The following is a 21,559-nucleotide window of genomic DNA, read 5'->3' on the forward strand; positions in this document are numbered from 1 at the left end:
AGATTATACTAGAATGACTAACGTTACCCTCAACCATAGAGAGTTTAACAGATCATACTAGCATGAATAAAGTTACCCACAACCATAGAAAGCTTTACGGAGTATACCAGCATAGCTAACGGTAAGCAATAACAGAAGAATGACTAATATTGTCAGAATAATCTTTATGAATCACTTGATGTGCAGTCCTTACTTGCAGTATCACTAATTGAAAATAGTAAAATATCGTTGACATCCGCGTCAGTAGCGAATATGATTCCTAATGGCGTGTTGACAGGCGAATTCTCCGGAATGGTGAATTGACTTGGGCCATGTATTACAGGAGAGTTGTCGTTCTCGTCTACCACTGTTATTTCAACCATGGCCGAGCTGTAATGTTTTTGGAAAGGATGATAGAAATTTGAAGCTTGTTAAGTATTCAAATACTTCTTCAGCGATAAGCAAATTGTATAAACTGTTAGAATGATACGTTACGCCGATTACACTCCTAATACTTTTTTTTTTTTACATATATCTAGTGTATCAATCCCAGGTCATTTCATGTCTTTTGTTACAAATTAAAGTTATTATCGAAAAAAATCGTAATCAAACAACACAACTTTGTTCTCATCAAAGTAAATCAGAGGAATGTAAGTATAACCTTCATAAAAACTAATTGTCTTTCTTTTGTATTTACTGCAGGTCAGTTTGAATAAACAAACACTATAGAGTTGCTTGATGCCTTATCAGTCAACAGTAAAAACTCTTCCCCGGGATGTTGTGAGATACTGTTATTTGATTGTCGCTTTAATCACCATATAGATGTTATACAACCATCAAGTAGTTTTACATATATATATCTTTGTCTTAATATACATTTCATGTCATCACAACAGTTGCATAAAGCGTGTTTTGATTAATGAACATAATACCCTGTCCTTTTAGGTCTGCCATTATCCGTCGCCGATATTGACACTACGTATGTTCGTGCGCCTTTATCATAGTCCAGAGACGAATAGGGGAAGAGAATTCCGCTACTACTGTTGATTGTGAAAACGTCCTGAAATACCAAAATCAGAGCATCATCATATTACGCATATACATTTGTCACAGGTAAGTACATATTAGTATATATGTAATTTGTTTTAAACAATCCTTCGTAAACCGGATGGATTTTTGACGAAGATGGGTAAACAAGACACTTTTTCTGGTTTTTAGTTGTTTTTCATATAAGAAAATGGCAATTCATTAAGTGTACATTACATTACATCAGCGAGACAGTTCATGTAAAAGAATCAGAAGGATGAGGTTTTCTAAAGTAGATTTTCTTTTTTTCACCAGAATATTCGATCAAAACCAAATCAACATCGTTCTTTTAGGTCCAAAACAGTGTACATTGGATAGCTGCAAAATGAACCAGGTGCTAAATCGTTAAAACCGAGTTGGGTCAACATCCGATAGTCATAATTGCCTTTTACTTGAGGAATATTCCTTGATATATTCTTATATCAATTTTTAAATTTTAAATAATGGGAGCCACCAACACAGTTTTTATACTCTATAACGTTGACGTACAGATTGATCATTTATATTGAAATGTTATTGATAAACCAAGACATTATAGAGCGATACCTTCATTTGTCCTTCTAAGGAATAACGTATTGTTCCTTCATATCCACCATCGCCGTTGGTAGCGTTTATGGGTGGGTGGCAAGTGATCGGAGTGGTAACATTTTCGCTGACTGTACAGTTGTATAGAGCTGCATAGAAACGGTAAATACAAATCAACAATACAGAGTGGTTACAAATCATGTAAGTGATATATCCACACGAATAAAACACTCACACTGAATAAGAATTATAATGAAAATATCGATTCTATATCATAAACATCATCTACATAGAAGCCGCAAATGTGATTGCAGGGAACCTTTTTCAAACAACAATGTGAGCAAATAGAGTATCATCGCTCAAATGCCTTGGAATGTTCGTTTAAATACAAACCTGACGTAAACACGGGGGCGTGGTTGTTAACATCGGACACTGTCACACTAACGTTGACACTGACTTGGTGTGTAATGTCTCCGTCACTCGCTGTTACCTAGAACAATCAATATCAATAAGTATACAAGTAGTTCACTTTATTATCACAATTGTTAATGATAGCAGGATCCATTTGAAAAGTAAATTAAAAAATAAAATAAAAACAAAATGTTTAAAACACATTCAAATAATAATATAAGCAGAGACGAACAATGGGAACAGCGAAAAGCTTCAGCGGAGTTCCGTTAACAACTAAATACCCTTACCACATCATATATGTAAATGTTAGTTTACCCACCTGGAAATGGATAAGTGGTTCTGTTTCATAGTTAAGTGGTTTGATGAGTCGTAGTGTAGCGTTGTGTGGATCGATCTCAAAATAGTTGTCTCCGTTTGCTATAGAGTAGGTGACAGTGTTATATTCGGGAGTCTCGTCTTCGTCTTGTGCATGTATGTTACTAAACGGACAATAAAACAAAGTATGACTTGTATCAAAGGAAACTGTCTATTCCTAATTCATATTGCGGTCCCCACTAATTGCAGTAGATTTTCTATATATCTAATGATGTGAGCTCTGCATATGTATTGATATAGCGAATAGAACTATTATTAGTGCCTTTAATTCGTTCTTTAAAACGCTTTTCATGGCAAGTAATAAAACATCAGTTGTAATTTTATTTACGCATTTCATTCCCTCCGAAGTCATTAAACCATCACTCAATTTCAAACGCAAAATAATTTAGGGTGACCTAAGTGTCTGATTTCATCAAAACTGACTGAGAGTGTAGGAAGTATTGCGCTTGATTAACGCTTTATAGATACACCTGTTTTATTCTGAAGCCGAAACATATATGATACAAAGCCATAACATATTAAAAACGGATGGAAAGTGAATAAACAAAAACGACTACGAGAATAAAGAGAAAACGGAATGATTGACAAAATAAGGAGTAAAAAGGTTGAAAAAGTAAGGAAAAATAAAAACGATTTAGATTGTAATTAATAACATCAAGTAAGAAAGTACATATACAGTATAAATGTAACACAGATATAGAGTATAGATATAACTCTATAGGTGATACGTCTTTGAGTTTGTGATCGAATGAATCACCTTGTATGACCGATAAAGTAAGACCTTTTTTTGATACTTTGTATAATTATTGTAATTATCGTTACTATTATATAATCACATCCGTTAACTTTAGGAGTGTCATGCATTATAAATTAACAGATACGGTTCCCATATAAAATACAAATATAGTTTGGATTACATGTATATGACGTATTTACATATTACAAACATCACAACAAATTAACTACATTATTACATACAAATGTTCATGGATTAAGTTGTGTTTTTTTTTAAATATAATTTACATAAACATACAGGTTTTGAGAAAGTGATGCATATATAAAATAGTACCTTTGATTAACTATGTTTCCAACTTGAAAATCCTCAGGTAGAGAATATGCGTAGGACGTGTCATCAAACTTCGGGCTGTAATCATTGATATCCTGATATCGAAACAAGCATTCAATTAGATAAACTGCCCAATATCATTTGGCTGAGTAATCGGAAATATCAACTGTAACATGGCAATTTACGAATAGTTCCAGTTTTTTATATGATGGATTAGTTTATTTCCATTACGTTAGATATACAATGATATACAAATCTGACTTAACATTATATACAAACCTTTACACGAATGTACACCGTCAGGGTACCGTTTTTAAGGATTGGCGATGTGTACGGCTCAGTGTTGTATGCTATAACCTCCACCTCGTACACCCCATATTTAAGTGGTGACGTAGATCTCAACACACTATTCTCTATCGTCAGTAAGGAATTGTTAGTGTGTCTGATACTGTAATAGATGTCGCTATTCCTACCTTCGTCTTCGTCATATGCCTGAAATGGAATGAAACATCAATATTACAAGTTTTTTTTTTTTTTTACAGCTCTTAAACTTTCTGCAAAACTATATCTTAATTCCCCGTAGCTACCAGTTCTCCAATGCTAATAACTGTCTTAGTTTGATATAATTGTTCACCCCTTTTGGGGTGAGATAGGGGGATCACAACCCGAGGGGGGAGATTGTTAAATTTCCAAACGCGAGGCTTGCCGAGTGTTTGGGAACTTAAGAAGCTCCCCCAGAGTTGAGATCTCCATATCTCATCACAAAAGGGGGTGAATGATTATTTTTTCTGTTACTCTTTTTTCCAATCATAATAGGAACCAAATCCAAAGGTATGTAAACAACAACACGTGGACGGCGGATGAATGCCGTAATAAGGCTGCAGCAGATGCTTTACACCTTACGATGTTGATTTCATAAAAAATATAGTTCCGAAGCTTTTCAAAAAGAACACCGAACATTCAATTAACTCTGATTATTAATACTTATTCTAATTTGTGAATAATGAAACATGCACACAGGTGTGACCCCGTAAAAGTAGTTCCGGGTCAGGTCATAGTGAACCTATCGAGAACAAGGGCGCGTTCAAAGAGCATGTGTAGGTTGACTTTTCCTTAGGGCGAGATAAGAAAATCTCACCCGGTAAACTGCGGATAGCCCTGTCCAGGGTAAGAGCAAAATTAATCTTACCTGGACGGAAGAGGAAACATTCTGTCCCTTGGTTATGGTTATGTTCATTACAGAATCCATGAAGTGAGGGGCGTGGTCGTTTACATCTTGCACGTTCACATAAACTGTGGCTATAGATATAAGCGACGGAGTTCCCATATCTTGTGCCATTACCAGTAGTGTTATTTGACTGGAAGTTAGGTTTTCTCTGTCAAGTGTGGAAATCACTTCAATTTGTCCTGTTTGGTTTACACTAAAGGAACTGTTCCTGTTGATGAATTGAATATATGTTAACTCAATAAAAAGATAATCAATAAAACAATGTATAAATAAGTTCTGACTTGTGTGAGCGGCAATGTATTTGATATAAAGGCTACAATGTCAGATATATCTTTAGAAGTGTAGTTAGGTTACTGGATACATTCGAATCATATATAATTTGATCAGTGATAATAACGTTTGCATTGCATAGATATAACAGAAAGGAGATAACTTGATAGTATATTACCATGGCGGCAGTATTGTATATTGGAGTTTGCCATTGTCACCAAAATCGTCGTCGGTGGCCTGGTAAAATAAAAAAAAAACGCATCGAAACAAAATAACAAGAAGAAAAGGTGATCATACTGTTGGCATTCAATCTTAAATATAGTATATATCTCAGTTCCTTATCTACTATATCTATGTTTAAAGGTGGAAGATAGGTCTATGTTTTCGACCGCAATTGGGGTGAAAATATGGGTGGCCGATAAGGACAATATGACATTCACCTCGCTTCTTATGAATCTGTGCATAATTCCGCAGGCAAGATAACTAAACATTTCGTTTTGCTATACATACACATGTTCGACATCTATCTTACATAAGCTTGATATTAAATGTCTAAACAAGCCTTAGAGTGATTTGGCATTCGAACTTACTATTTCAGATTTTGATTGTTTGCTCAAATTCATATATATATATATACAAATATAAATTCAAGTATGTATGAGAAATCTCGATTATTTGTGAAGATTTAATGTCGAATATTAATTATTATTAAAAAAATCCTCATCTACATAAGAATGACATTTACTCCTAACGCTACAGGAGTAGGCATAAACAATAAGACATAGAAAAAAAAAGGATTTCATAATAATATGTACGATAATTTTAAACATACGCTTCATATATTTAGAAGAAATATTTGTTATAATGATATACGAAGGTATAAAATATTGCTTTCACTTACCATCACACTACCAGCCATAACATTTTCTTGTTCCTCTGCTATATCAAAGATATATGTAGGATTTTCAAACCTTGGGGCGTTGTCATTGACATCAATAACATGTACTCTGACGGTAGCCGGCACTGTCTGTAAGAGAGGATGAAGATTTACGCGGGGACTCTTAGAATAACAAAGATTTAAGTACATATGACGATTGTGAAATTAGCTTAGTAGTTAGAAAGCTATTGAATAAAGATATATTTAAGGACTTTCAATTCAGATATAACAATTAAAATACTCACATGGTTCCCATCATTTACACTGACGTTGAATGTAATTGTATTATTGTCCCTTGAATTGACAGATCCTTCTATTGTTACCATGCCACTAAAAAAGAAAAGTTATCTGTTTCAAGAGAAGATTTTGAACATTGAAAATCAAGTCAAAGCATTCTCAGACAAGAGCATTGATCTGCTACATATGAAATTTGAAAAAAAAAAAGATTATTGTGAAAATACTAAATGGCCGCCAGTCAGCGATTCTGTTATTTATAAGTCCCTAAATAAAAAATGAGCAACGTTGTAGCAAGGAAATAGCAATAACAAGACGTGTTAAACTGACGGCAGACCAAGAACCAAAGATGGCCGGTCCACGTACGCATGACGATTGGAAAAGACCTCCATTTCATAACAGTGGGCTTAATTACTGAGGGAACTAGTAGTTTACGTTTTACAATATTGCAGTTTCAGTTTCAATCAATTAATGGCTGACAACAGCTTAATTCTAACTCATGTTAATGCTGTTTTCTTTAAGTTCAAATAAGGTATACGTGTGCATGCTACCTGTTGAACTCTAAAAAAAGTAACTTTGTCCTAATCTTATGATGAATATGATGGCGCAGTATGACGTAAAACTAGAAAACTGACAAGACAGAAAGAGCACAGCTGTGTGTCCGACCCTTTAGGGTAAAAAATAGTACATGCTTGTTATGATGGTGTTACTTTGACATTTAATTGCTAGTTACATACTTTTTTGTTGAAATTGTTTTTTAAAACCTGATAGGATAGTAAATTGCAAATGTTAAACTTAATCTTGAAAAATAATTTGACAAGTTCAATATTGATATAATTACATAAGTTTACACAGGTCCTGAACATTTACATGTAATATCTATAAACTATATATATCAAGGGACTTGTGGCGGATCAAAATCATCTGGCTGGCGCTAAAATCTTGACCTGTCTATAAAGACCTTTTTTGGTATCTCATTTGAGCGGTCTTTTTAGACAAGTTTAACAATATATGTTTCAGAACATTTTCGGTGTCTTATTACTGTAAACTGATAATACTACTTAATCATCATTCATTGATAAAGCTAATTTGATAATTGCTTAAAAGCTACCATTATTAAGTAGCATACAAATGGACTCAAATACCCGTTTTAACAAGGCGAATGTCAGATGGTTTGCTGAAGAAACACATACTAAATATGAGGAAAAGCAGTCGTATTGAACACGTCTACAACCGGCTACCAACCAATCACGTATTCTGAACTTTTCTTCTTGTACCCAGTAAAGTTTAATTAAATTCTGATATTCTTGTCACTATACAATTTGCAGATTAAAATGTTTTAAATATGTTATATTTAGACCGAATGAACTACTGATTTGGTCACTTGACAAATTTGTTTGATTCAAAGCAGTTTTGCCACCATAACAAAATGTTAAACAGAATAGAAATTTCAAATTTGACCTTGATCTTTGACGAGGAAAACCTAAACATTGATCCGTTTAAACATTGTTTGATTTTGACCAACTTTACTTTATGCTGTTACAATAGAATAATAACAATTTGAGGGTTGTAAAATTTGTCCTGGATATTTGATACAATAACCTTGATCAAAGGTCAGTTGAGAACTTGTTTCATTCCTATTAATTTTTTGTCCATAATGTCATAACAAAATGCGAATATGATGAAATTCGATCAGCTGACTCTTGTTGTATCGTGTTATATTGTGACCAACTTTGCTTCCTAATGTCACAATAATATGTATAAAATGATTTTTAACGTTAAAATCCAAAATGTCTCATGAGCAGTCATTTTGAATCTGATCCGAAAAATTACCAAGCAGAACTAGGATGCATGGGAAATCATTATGCAAAAGTCCTCCCGAAATATCATCAAGCTAAAACTATTTTTCGAAAGTTTGACATAAATCTCTTAACTGAGGTATATCAAAACCATTACAACCTTTTGTCGATTTAGTACCTTAGATTCTCGCAAGATAATTTTAATATTTGCTGAATTCAATATTGCGTAAGCTTTGTCTATCTCTTTTTCCACAAAATAAAGCACAAATTAATCGAAAATGAGTAATGTTTGTTGATAAGGAGTAGTACTCAAAGGTTAAGAATTAGCACGTCTGTAAAGCATTTGTTACCATCCAAATCTCTATCACATTTGGAGAGGAGATCTACATCCGATCCTCCTTCTGATGGTGAGTGCCATTTTTTTCGTGTTGCTTCATTGTTGATTTTTGATGATCACCTACCTCGTTAATATGTGGATGTTTGGGACATGTGGGGATATACTGTAGAACAACGAAGAATCCACATCTGCATCTGTTGCCTGTTGTGAAAAAATATGTCTTGTAGTATGCTTATACGAGCATGTATATGTCATAATTAAAATACAGCATTTTGCTATAAGATTCGCTTGGATTTCTTATGTAAAACCAAACAAGAATGGAATGGTTAGCTAGGCAAACACGTAATACAAATATATAAATCATGTGAAGGTCATCATTTACTGTAACACGACATACCTGGATGAAGAACGACGGATTGTCCATATCCTCTGATATCGTTGGAGTTAAGGACGAATTCACGAAGACAGGGATCTCGTCGTTGACGTTTGTTACAGCCACATAAATAGGAAACTCTGTATTATGTTTACCATCACTGACTGTGACATTCACACGAAGAAGTTGGTCGGTCGTGTTTTCATAATCCAACTCTTTCCGAGTGAAAAGTACACCAGTGTCACTTTGGATACGGAAATCTGGTAATACAAATGTAAAAATAGAATAATACTGAATAGTAAACTGCATCATAAAGCTACTTTGTGATGCACAAGTGAAATCAAGGAGCAAAATGTTTGAATAATCGGATTTTACATTTGGGCACTGACAATAGATTGCACTTCAGATCAATTGTAGATACCAGTCTCGGTCGAGAGTTTAAACCAGATTTCATGTTCTAATCGCCAGTATAGCCACGAAAAACGACGTACTATCCCTATTCGAACACGTTTACTGTTAAATATATCTAGAAACATTGTTTTACATCGCTATAAGTACGCTGTTAAGTACTCTGTGACCTCCGCTAGTGACCTGTAATAATGTAGCGGACTGACCAATCAGAAAGAAGCTTTAACAATCGGTCAACTGGCCACGCCCATACTGGCGAGACTTCGATCTGTAAGTTGACGAAGCGGTGTGTTTGGATTGTTGTGAAAGTCCTGTTACCGAAGATTTAACGACATATTTGGATTTACTCCTCAGCAGTATACGTTTTGACAAAATCAGTGTTGTTGTGTTTCTATAGGCCAAACCGTTATGTGAAGTCTGTGCACTTGTTCATTTCATTTCGGATTTTACTTGGCTAGATGCCTACACACGGACGGAATGAACGTTTCAATAAATAAATGACGGTAAGAACCATATTTACTATTTTTGTTTAATATCTTTAACTAATTCCTCCTTTTCGATTTCTTCACTTTCATTCCAATCGCATGAGTCATTAAACATAAATGTTGCGGAGGCGAACTTGATGCCATTGTTTTGTCTGGAAACGGGGCGTGGCTTAACACGATTGATCGTGGTTCTATCGTAGATTAGAACATAGTCCGTAATCAATAAAAACACGCGTTGCAAACGAATCGTGTTAGAATTAAAATTAGACCTTGCCAAAATTATATTAGCATAAGAAACGCTACACACAACCATAAAGTGTTTAACAGATCATACCAGCATGACTAACGCTACCAACTACCATAGAATACTTAACGGCGTATACCAGCATAACTAACTCTAAAATCAAAGTCGTTTGCGGTAAGGAGTAACAGAGGAATGACCAATATTGTAAGAATAATATTTATGAATCATCTGATGTGCTGTTCTTACTTGCAGTATCACTAATTGAAAATAGTAAATTATCGTTGACATCCACGTCAGTGGCGAATATGGTTCCCAACGGCGTGTTGACAGGCGAATTCTCCGGAATGGTGAGCTGACTTGGGCCATGTATTACAGGAGGGTTGTCGTTCTTGTCTACCACTGTTATTTCAACCATGGCCGAGCTGTAATGTTTTTGGAAAGGGTGATAGAGATTTGAAGCTTGATAAGTATTAAAATACTTCTTCAGTGATAAGCAGTTTATATAAACCGTTAGAATGATACTTTACGCCGATCATACGTCTAATATTTTTTACATATATCTAATGTATCATTTCCAAGTCACTTCATGTCGTTTGTCACAAATCAAAGTTACTGTCGATATAAATCGTATTCAAACAACACAACTTTGTCCAATTCAAGTGAAGTATAACCTTTATAAAACAAAATTTTTAATTTTGTTTATTATGTTATAAGAGCGAAGCTGCCCGAGCGAAGCTCTTTTCCGTTAACGTGCACGTATGTACATTATTCTAGTCCAGCTTCGCATAACGTCGTACGGGATGGTACAGCCTGAAAATGTTGCTATATAAATCTAGCCAATCAGATCGCGAGGTCGATTGTCCGCCATTACCTCCGTCAACTTGTCGGACCTCAGTTGAACACCGCGAGAATACATATGTAAACAGAAAATGGTGAAAACGTGCTCGTGGGGAACTGGCAACAGTTACGGCCGATACCCTGATAGATTGGAGGGCGGTGTTGTATATTCTACAATTCATGGAACCTAAAACGTAAGTAAAAGCGACATAAAAATGAGCTGGCGGTGGGTGAAGGCGTACAAAAGCATGTCAAAACGAAAGTAGAAGCAACAAGATAATGTCACCGTTGTGTACTATACAGTAAGACTAGTGTAACGAAGTACATGTATGTGAAGTACATGTATTTACTGCGAAAGGTTGGAATCTTGTCTTCATGTATTTAGTCATCAACAGTGTACTTTCACTTTCTAGTGGCAAGGTTTGCCTAACGTTATACTGCAGTCTGATATGTATCATTGTATGTCTGCTGTAGTGTTAGGGACAGAGGAAACTCGGGCTATCTGATACCATTTGAAACACACTCATCATGTATGCATGCTATTATTACAGTTAGCTTATACCACAGGGGCATGCCTAGCCTTATATAAAAAAAATAGCCAGATATACCTATATGAAGACTTTATATATAAGTATTTCTGGCTATTTTTAAAATATAAGACGAGACATGTTCGTGTGGTTATATCAAATTCATTAGCTATCAATTTCAATAGTATGCCAAAATATTTGTTTCCATTGATTTCTCAGTCCATCTTGATATTTCAAAACTGAAAGTAGGATTTTTTTTGTAGTGATGTACCATAAATTAAGTTTTTTTTCAATAAATATGTATAATTATAATATTGTTTAGATCATGCCTTATACATGTATCAATGGTGCCCAATACCAGTTTTAATTAAAAGATGATAATCTCTCAAATCTTACTGTATTTCTAATTCTACTATAGAACACAGTATATACATAAGGTTGGTAGAGACATTAAGTTTACATTGTAGTTACCAGCTATGTTACTGTTACCAACAATATTAATGTTGCAAAATTACATCTGATTCACACTTAACCTTATTTTCCCCTCACAGATTACTAAATGTACTGCCACGTGAAATGTGTATATTACTGGAATGCTTCCATTTGGCACTAATATTTGGGATATCTAATGATAATGTGATACTTTTTTAATGGAACACTTTCCTGTTGATTATCATATTGGCATTGAGTGAAAATGAAAATATTCTATAACTAAATATTTAATAAACCACATTTGAATCTAAAAACCAGTCAAACATAATGGTGTGACAGCTTGACTAATTGTATGCATTTAATTTTCCTTCCTCTATAATAAACGTCGGTAACTACAATATAATACAAGTGAAATTTTGAAATTGTCTAATCTAATCCCTGAGTGTTATTAATCCATGACCTTATCCACAATCAGTAAACATATCTTATCCGACCCCACCCCCTGAGTATTCTAACATCCATGACCTTGCCTGATATGAATCCTGAGCTTTCTAATTTACCAATTAAAATACATGTAAAATGTATGTACATATGTTTTCTATTTTCTTGTCTATAAAGTAAACACTTGCATGTCAAAAGACTCCATGTATAGGGTGGGAAAAGCACATACATAGAATATATACATCCTATTTGTTGAGATATTGTAAAGCATACTCCGGATATGTAGAAAAATGAAAGCTTTAGTTTAAGAGTGGTGTCATTAAATGAAAAATATGAAAGAAAAAAAAACATTTGTAACTATTGTATTTTTTCAGATACAGCTTTGGAAGTTTTGTCAGCAGCAGCTAAAATAAAGAGGCTAGAACAACAACTACATAGATATGAGCTGCTGCATTTGCACCATGAACAACAAAATACTTCATCTTTCTCAAGTGTTATATTGATTGTGAAATTAAGCAGAAATAAAATCGATTGACATCCTGAAGTGTAACTGTTGTCTAGATTTTTTTTATCCATCCTGGATCCACTTCTGGTTATAACTAGAAATAACATTGTTAGACCTGTACTGTACTGTACTGCACTTTATAGTTTTAATTACTATACAGGTTTGGGTATTACATATTTTAAATTACTCATTTAAGCTTACTGATTATTCTACTTTGTATCAAGGCTAATAAGGGGAAAATAATCAAAGACAATTAACAGTCCAGTGTCTTGGCTATAGCTCTGTCTACATTGGAACTTAACAATTGTTCCTCTAATCAACCACAGGGACATGTCTTGTCTTACATTAAAAAATAGCTAGAAATACCTATATAAATTAACATACCACTATTTCTGGCTACAAAATGTATTTATTTTTAAATATAAGACTAGACATGCTCCTGTGAATCAAGTTTACATGTTCACCATTGGTGTTGAAGTGATGCAATTGTATGTTTATCATTGCATGATCATTACATGGTGATTTTTCTCAAAGACTGAGAAAGCACATCTGTAGAGATATGTATAAAAACTGGATTTTCTAGGAAGATTAAAAAAAAAAAAAATTAAAATTGGTTCAAAACACATCAATTTCTAATTCCACATACAGGACACATATGCTATTCAATAATGGTTGGGCTACACTTTCTGAAGTGAAAGCAGCAGCAATTCATTTGGACATTCACATAAAAGTATGGTTGGAAGGAAGCAATGGAAATAATTGGCATGTATTAAATGTCATGCTTTGATCCTTCAACTACATGGGCCATATACCTACAGTTGAACTGCTGTTTAGAAAACTCTCATTTTAGGTATATACAGAGATATATGTCTGGTATATAAACACATTATATGCAATAAATCATTCATATGTCTCTGGTAATGATCACACATACTGTACTATGCAAAACCAAGGGCGACTACAATTCCAAATGGTCAACCCCAAACAGAAAAAAAAAATGTTGGGTTTTGACAGTCAGCACAAAGCAATGGAGATAACCAATTCACAAAAAATCCTTTGCATGTTGATATTGACCATACATACTACAAAAGCATTTCACAAGTTTCTGAGAAATACAATGTAGCATCTTCAGAAAAGTCTTTCTGGTTTCCGGTTATTATTACTTTCTCGTTATTAAACGGCGAAACGTTTGTCACTATATTTTATGTTATACACTGGCATACTAGCTAGCTTCGCTCTTTTCAGGCATTGCCTGTTTCATATTAATTTTGACTGTTGGCTGATAAGTCATGAAACAATTGTTTTGTTACCTTAATAATCCACAAGATTCAGAGATAGACTTGTTTTTATTAGGCTGAGCTCGCGTAAAAATATTCAGTAAAACCTGTTGAATCCTTTTTTTTTTGTCTTTGTGTGGTTTTTTTTGTTTTTTTTTTCACTTTTGAGCTCCAAAGTTACCATCCCTTTGGTCTTGCAGTACGCTGTAACTATTCTTACACACCCTTTTATGATATTCTTTGTGTTAGCTGATTCCCTGTCTACAATTAGATATAGTAAACCCTGGTCGGAGAGTTCTTCGAAATATTCTGACTTCGGATCATAATTCATCACTGTGCGTTTGTATGGATACTATTTACAAATCACGATCAGAAAGACGCTTCATTGTAATCATTGTAATGTTTGGGCGAGTGCGAAAAGTCTTTGCCGGTCAACTGTCAAAAACGTTTACCGGTTAACAACTTTTACTGAAAAAAAGTCAAAAATACTTAATATACATTTACCCCGTCCTTTTAGGTCTGCCATTATCCGTGACCAGTATTGACACTACGTAAGTTCGTACGCCTTTATCATAGTCCAGAGACGAGTAGGGGTAGATTATTCCGCTAATGTTGTTAACTGTGAAAACGTCCTGAAATACCAGAAACAGAGCATCATCATAGTACATGTTTCATGGGTAAGTATATTAGTATATATATAATTGATTTTTGAACACATATATGAATATATCGTAAACCGGATGGATAAACGCCATCATACTATATATGACCATCAATTTAGTTGATTACATTTTCTGAAAGCCTATATTGTGTAATATGTAAATCCAAAATATTAGTGGTCTATGCCTTACCATTACGGAGAAAATTCACTTGAATAACATGTCATTGAACTAAAGTGTATGACAAAAAAAAAAATGTCAAATTATGACATTTTACGTGACTGTATTTAACATCACATCTCTGAAAGTCAATAAACTATTTGAACTAACAAAAACAGTTTATTTCCAATGTTCGAATCATACACTCATACAGCATCCTACATTTAAATGTACATTTAATACCATAAAGGGATATAATCAATGTGCACTTCCTTAAAAAAAATCAAAAATTGAGATTGAAATTTTGATATTCTTTAATATTCTAAATAAAAAATTACCAAATGTGAGGAAAAGTCTAAAAAGAAGTTGTAGCTAAGAACAGTACAATACATTCAGAAAATACTTGTGTGTAAATTATTACGAAAGGAGGCTCGATTTTACAAGGGGAGGGTGTGGAGGGGTGCATTTTAAAAAATTATTAATGATCATATACATAGTATGGCTGTGGATAAACTATAGTTAACTTAATATCAGTACTTCATTGATAACCATGTAACACTCATCAGGGTAGACTAAAGTAATAATATTCAAGTTGAGCTTTAGCACCAGTGTAATATAAAACAATTGACGTAAAGATTGATCATATATATGGAAATGTTATTGATAAACCAATACATTATAAAGTGATACCTTCATTTGTCCTACTAAGGAATAACGTATTTCCCCGTTAGTTCCACCATCGCCGTCGGTAGCATTTATGGGTGGATGGCAAGTGATCGGAGTGGTAACATTTTCGCTGACTGTACAGTTGTATAGAGCTGCATAGAAAAGGTAAATACAAATCAACCATACGGAGTGGTTAAAATATCAAATCAATAATATATTCACACGAAAAAAACCGTCATATTAAATAAGAACCAAAACGAAAATGTAGATTTATTGCCATAGACATCATTAAGACGGTGGCAGCAAACATGATTCCAAAGATCGATATCAAGCATTTTTTCAAACACATAAAGGCAAAAAGTGTTTCAACGCAGAATGTAGAGTTTAATTATTGTATTCGGATATTCGTTTGAATACAAACCTGCCGTAAACACGGGGGCGTGGTCGTTAACATCGGACACTGTCACACTAACGTTGACACTGACTTGGTGTGTACTGTCTCCGTCACCCGCTGTTACCTGAAAAAAAATCAAAATACATGTATATACAACGAGTAGTTTGCTTAATTACCTTAATGATTCATGGTGGCAGGGCGCATTAAAAAATTAAATAAAACAAACATGATGAAATGCTCAAATACTAATATAAGCCAGACGAACAATGGAAACAGCAAAGAGCTTCAGTGGAATTCCGTTTACAACCAAATACCCTTACCACATCATATATGTAAATGTTAGTTTACCCACCTGGAAATGGATGAGTGGTTCTATTTCATAGTTAAAAGGTTTGATGAGTCGTAGTGCAGCGTTTTGTGGGTCGATCTCAAAATAGTTGTCTCCGTTTGGTATAGAGTAGGTGACAGTGTTATATTCGGGAGTCTCGTCATCGTCTTGTGCATGTATGTTACTAAACGGACAATAAAGGAAAGTAATATAATATAATATTTCCGATTCATATTGCGGTCCCCACTAATTGCAGCAGATATTCAATGTATCTAAAGAGTGTGAGCTCTGTATATTGATATAGTTTTGAAAGGTATGGCTATAGCGAATATAACTAGTATTAGTGCCTTTAATTCGGTCCTAAAAACGCATTCTATGGCAAGTAATTGTAATTTTATTTACTTTACTTATTCCGTCTAAAGTGATTAAACCAGCACTCTATTTCAAACGCAAAATAATGTAGGGTGACCTAAGTGTCGGGTTTCATAAAAACTGACAGAGAGTGTAGTAAGTATTGCGCTTGATTAGCGGTTTATAGATAAACCTGTATTATTCTGAAGAAAAACCGAAACGTATATAATACAAAGCCAAAACATATTAAACCCAGATGAGATAGCCATGAATAAAAAAAAAACGACTGCGAGAATAAAGAGAAAACGGAAAATGATTGACAAAATAAGGAGTAAAAAGGTTGAAAAGGTTAGGAAAAATGAAAACGATTCAGATTGTAATGAATAACATGAAGTAAAAAAGTAAATATAACACATATATACAGTTTAGATATAACTCTGTAGGTGATAAGTCTTTGTGATCGAATGCATCACCATGACTGACCGATAAATTCCGACATTTATTGATATTTTGTATAATTATTGTAATTATCGTTACTATCATATAATCACATCCGTTTACTTTAGTAGTGTCATGCATTATAAATTAACAAAAACGGTTCAAATATAAAATACAAATATAGTTTGGATTACATGTATAAGACATCTCTACATATTAAAAAAATCACACCAAATTAATTGCCTTATTATATACAAATATACATGGATACAGTTTTTTTGTAAATATAATTTACATTAACATTCAAGTTTTAAGAATGTGATACATATATAAAATAGTACCTTTGATTAACTATGTTTCCAACTTGAAAATCCTCAGGTAGAGAAAATGCGTAGGACGTGTCATCAAACTTCGGGCTGTAATCATTGATATCCTGATATCGAAACAAGCATTCAATTAGATAAACTGCCCAATATCATTTGGCTGAGTAATCGGAAATATCAACTGTAACATGGCAATTTACGAATAGTTCCAGTTTTTTATATGATGGATTAGTTTATTTCCATTACGTTAGATATACAATGATATACAAATCTGACTTAACATTATATACAAACCTTAACACGAATGTACACCGTCAGGGTACCGTTTTTTAATAGTGGTGATGTGTACGACTCAGTGTTGTATGCTATAACCTCCACCTCGTACACCCCGTATGCAAGCGGTGACGTAGATCTCAACACATTATTCTCTATCGTCAGTAAGGAATTGTTAGTGTGTCCGATACTGTAATATATGTCGCTATTCCTACCTTCGTCTTCGTCATATGCCTGAAATGAATGAAACATCAATGTTACAAGTCTTTTTTACAGCTCTTAAACTTTCAGCAAAACTAAATCTGAATTCTCCGTAGCTTCTCCGTAGCTACCAGTTCTCCTATGCTAATAACTGTTGTCTTAGTCTTAGTTGATCTCAACCCGAGGGGAGGATTGTTTAGCCTCGGTAAGCCTTGCCTTTAGGAACTTAAGAAGCCCCCCCCCCCCCCCCCCCCCCCCCCCCCCCCCGAGTTGAGATCACCCTATCTCATCACAAAAGGGGTGTATTATTATTTTTTTCTGTTACTCTGTTTTCCAATCGTAGTAAGAAACAAATCCAAACGTATGTAAACAACAACACGCGGACGGCGGATGAATGTTGTGATAAGGCTGCAGCAGACACTTTACACCTTACGATGTTGTTTTCATGCTAACTATAGTTCCGATAAGCTTGTCTAAAAGAACACCGAACACTCAGTTAACGCTGATTATTAATACTTATTCTAATTTATTTTGTGAATAATGATACATGCACACAGGTAAACACACAGACGAACACATGCATGTGTGTAACCCCGTAAAGGTAGTTCCGAGCCAGGTCATAGTGACGTCACCCTATCGAGAACAAGGGTGCGTTCAAAGAGCACGTGTAGCTTGTCTTTTCCCGAGGGTGAGATAGGGAAACAACACCCGGTAAACTGTGGATAGCCCTGTCCAGGGTAAGAGAAAAAGTAATCTTACCTGGACTGAAGAGGAAACATTCTGTCCCTTGGTAATGGTTATGTTCATTACAGAATCCATGAAGTGAGGGGCGTGGTCGTTTACATCTTGCACGTTCACATAAACTGTGGCTATAGACATAAGAGACGGAGTTCCCATATCTTGTGCCATTACCAGCAGTGTTATTTGACTGGAAACTAGGTTTTCTCTGTCAAGTGTGGATATCACTTCAATTTGTCCTGTTTGGTTTACACTGAAGGAACTGTTCCTGTTGATGAATTGAATATATGTTAACTCAATCAAAAGATAAATCAATAAATAAATGTATAAATAGATGAATAAGTTCTGACTTGTGTGAGCGACAATGTATTTGATATAAAGGCTACAATGTCAGATATATCTTTACAGGTGTAGTTAGGTTACTGGATACATTCGAATCATATATAATTTGATCAGTGATAATAACGTTTACATTGCATAGATATAACCGAAAGGAGATAACTTGATAGTATATTACCATGGCGGCAGTATTGTATATTGGAGTTTGCCATTGTCACCAAAATCGTCGTCGGTGGCCTGGTAAAATAAAAAAAACGCATCGAAACAAAATAACAAGAAGAAAAGGTGAGCATACTGTTGGCATTCAATCTTTAATATAGTATATATCCCAGTTCCTTATCTACTATATCTATGTTTAAAGGGGAAGAAGAGGCATATGTTTTCGACCGCAATTGGGGTGAAAATATGGGTGGCCGATAAGGACAATATGACATTCACCTCGCTTCCTATGAATCTGTGCATAATTCCGCAGGCAAGATAACTAAACAGTTCGTTTTGCTATACATACACATGTTCGACATCTATCTTACATAAGCTTGATATTGAATGTCTAAACAAGCCTTAGAGTGATTTGGCATTCAAACTGACTATTTCACATTTTGATTGTTATATACAAATAGAAATTCAAGCATGTATGAGAAATCTCGATTATTTGTGAAGATTAAATGTCGAATATTAATTATTATTTAAAAAATCCTCATCTACATAAGAATGACATTTACTCCTAAAGCTACAGGAGTAGGCATAAACAATTAGACGTAGGAAAAAAAGGATTTCATAATAATATGTACGATAATTTTAAACATACGCTTCATATATTTAGAAGAAATATTTGTTATAATGATGTACGAATGTATAAAATATTGCTTTCACTTACCATCACACTACCAGCTATAATATTTTCTTGTTCCTCTGCTATATCAAATATATATGTAGGATTTTCAAACCTTGGGGCGTTGTCATTGACATCAATCACATGTACTCTGACGGTAGCCGGCACTGCCTGTAAGAGATGAGGATGATTTACGCGGGGACTCTTAGAATAACAAACATTTAAGTACATATGACGATTGTGAAATTAGCTTAGTAGTTAGAAAGCTATTGAATAAAGATATATTTAAGGACTTTCAATTCAGATTTAACAATTAAAATACTCACATGTTTCCCATCATTTACACTGACGTTGAATGTAATTGTATTATTGTCCCTTGAATTGACAGATCCTTCTATTGTTACCATGCCACTAAAAAAGAAAAGTTATCTGTTTCAAGAGAAAATTTTGAACATTGGAAATCAAGTCAAAGCATTCTCAGACAAGAGCATTGATCTGCTACATATGAAATTTGAAAAAAAATTCATTCAGTAATTCTCACGAAATAATGATTATGATTTTATTGTGAAAATACTAAATGGCCGCCAGTCAGCGATTCTGTTATTTATAAGTCCCTAAATCAAAAATGCGCAACGTTGTAGCAAGGAAATAGCAATAACAAGACGTGTTAAACTGACGGCAGACCAAGAACCAAAGATGGACGGCCCACGTACGCATGGCGATTGGAAAAGACCTCCATTTCATAACAGTGGGCTTAATTGCTGAGGGAACTAGTAGTTTACGTTTTACAATATTGCAGTTTCAGTTTCAATCAATTGCTGGCTAACAACAGCTTAATTCTAACTCATGTTAATGCTGTTTTCTTTAAGTTCAAATAAGGTATACGTGTGCATGCTACCTGTTGAACTGTGAAAAAAGTAACTTTGTCCTAATCTTATGATGAATATGATTGCGCAGTATAACGTAAACTAGAACACTGACAAGACAGAAAGAGCACAGCTGTGTGTCCGACCCTTTAGGGTAAAAAAAGTACATATTTGCTATGATGGTGTTACTTTGACATTTAATTGCTAGTTACATACTTTTTTGTTGAAAACAAATTTAAACCTGATAGGATAGTAAATTGCAAATGTTAACCTTAATCTTGAAAAATAATTTGACAAGTTCATTATTGATATAATTACATAAGTTTACATAGGTCCTGAACATTTACATGAAATATATATAAACTATATATATCAAGGGACTTATGGCGGATCAAAATCATCTGGCTGGCGCTAAAATCTTGACCTGTATATAAAGACCTTTTTTGGTACCTCATTTGAGCAATATATATTTCTGAACATTTTCGATGTCCTATTACTGTCAACTGATAATACTACTTAACCATCATTCATTGATAAAGCTACCTTGATAATTGATTAAAAGCTATCATTATTACACTATTGTAAATAGCATCCAAGCAGGCATGCGACGTCAGATTTACGTCAAATTCAGGTCAGGACGTCAATGACCAGTATTTGACGTAAATACGACGTAAATATACAGACGTCACATTGACGTCAGACATTTACGTCTAATTAACGTAATAATTTGACCAAAAAATGACAAATATTGAAAATACAAATATTGTGTTCCAGTCATGATTTAAGGGAAATGAAATGATATGAAAGTGAGTTAAAATTAATTTGTGAGACGATGGACCATGTCTATAGTGATATCTTCTTGTAGTGGAAAAAAAATCCTCCTGCAGTGGACATGCATTTACAGATTTTTTTGAATCAGAACCGATATTGGTATTATTGAATATTCAGAAAGATTAAATTTACCAACAGCAGCATTCATTGATCTGACCTAGACTAAATTGCCATAGCACACAAAACCCTGTAGAATTTGTAATTTTCCAATTTAATGACTGATACTCATTGCACGTAATGTCTGTCCAAAATTCTCTCACAAAATACCGATATTGATTGTATAATTTTGATCTATGAACATACGTTTGAAAAATAAGTGACGTATGAACTTAAGTTTGAAAAATAAGTAACGAAAAGGATACTTAATTTAAATTTGTATTTTTGT

At 34.1% G+C, this 21,559-nt stretch overlaps 1 protein-coding gene across 1 annotated transcript in view; it reads right to left on the reverse strand.

Moving 5' to 3' along the window:
- Window positions 1–21,559, reverse strand: part of LOC117337743 (protocadherin Fat 4-like) — a 142,274-nt gene that overhangs the window by 67,299 nt on the left and 53,416 nt on the right. Inside the window, exons 34-49 of the mRNA XM_033898885.1 lie at window positions 15,285–15,412; window positions 14,281–14,408; window positions 10,004–10,179; window positions 8,645–8,880; window positions 8,372–8,448; window positions 6,123–6,207; window positions 5,842–5,967; window positions 5,119–5,177; window positions 4,632–4,878; window positions 3,722–3,934; window positions 3,446–3,537; window positions 2,321–2,480; window positions 1,984–2,080; window positions 1,612–1,739; window positions 912–1,039; window positions 194–369 (exon numbers count right to left, since the gene is read on the reverse strand). Of these exons, the coding sequence (XP_033754776.1) occupies window positions 194–369; window positions 912–1,039; window positions 1,612–1,739; window positions 1,984–2,080; window positions 2,321–2,480; window positions 3,446–3,537; window positions 3,722–3,934; window positions 4,632–4,878; window positions 5,119–5,177; window positions 5,842–5,967; window positions 6,123–6,207; window positions 8,372–8,448; window positions 8,645–8,880; window positions 10,004–10,179; window positions 14,281–14,408; window positions 15,285–15,412 (2,256 nt within the window). The remainder of the gene's footprint in view (window positions 1–193; window positions 370–911; window positions 1,040–1,611; window positions 1,740–1,983; window positions 2,081–2,320; window positions 2,481–3,445; window positions 3,538–3,721; window positions 3,935–4,631; window positions 4,879–5,118; window positions 5,178–5,841; window positions 5,968–6,122; window positions 6,208–8,371; window positions 8,449–8,644; window positions 8,881–10,003; window positions 10,180–14,280; window positions 14,409–15,284; window positions 15,413–21,559) is intronic.

The sequence above is a fragment of the Pecten maximus genome, chromosome 1 (assembly GCF_902652985.1).
Source record: "Pecten maximus chromosome 1, xPecMax1.1, whole genome shotgun sequence".
NCBI lineage: Eukaryota > Metazoa > Mollusca > Bivalvia > Pectinida > Pectinidae > Pecten > Pecten maximus.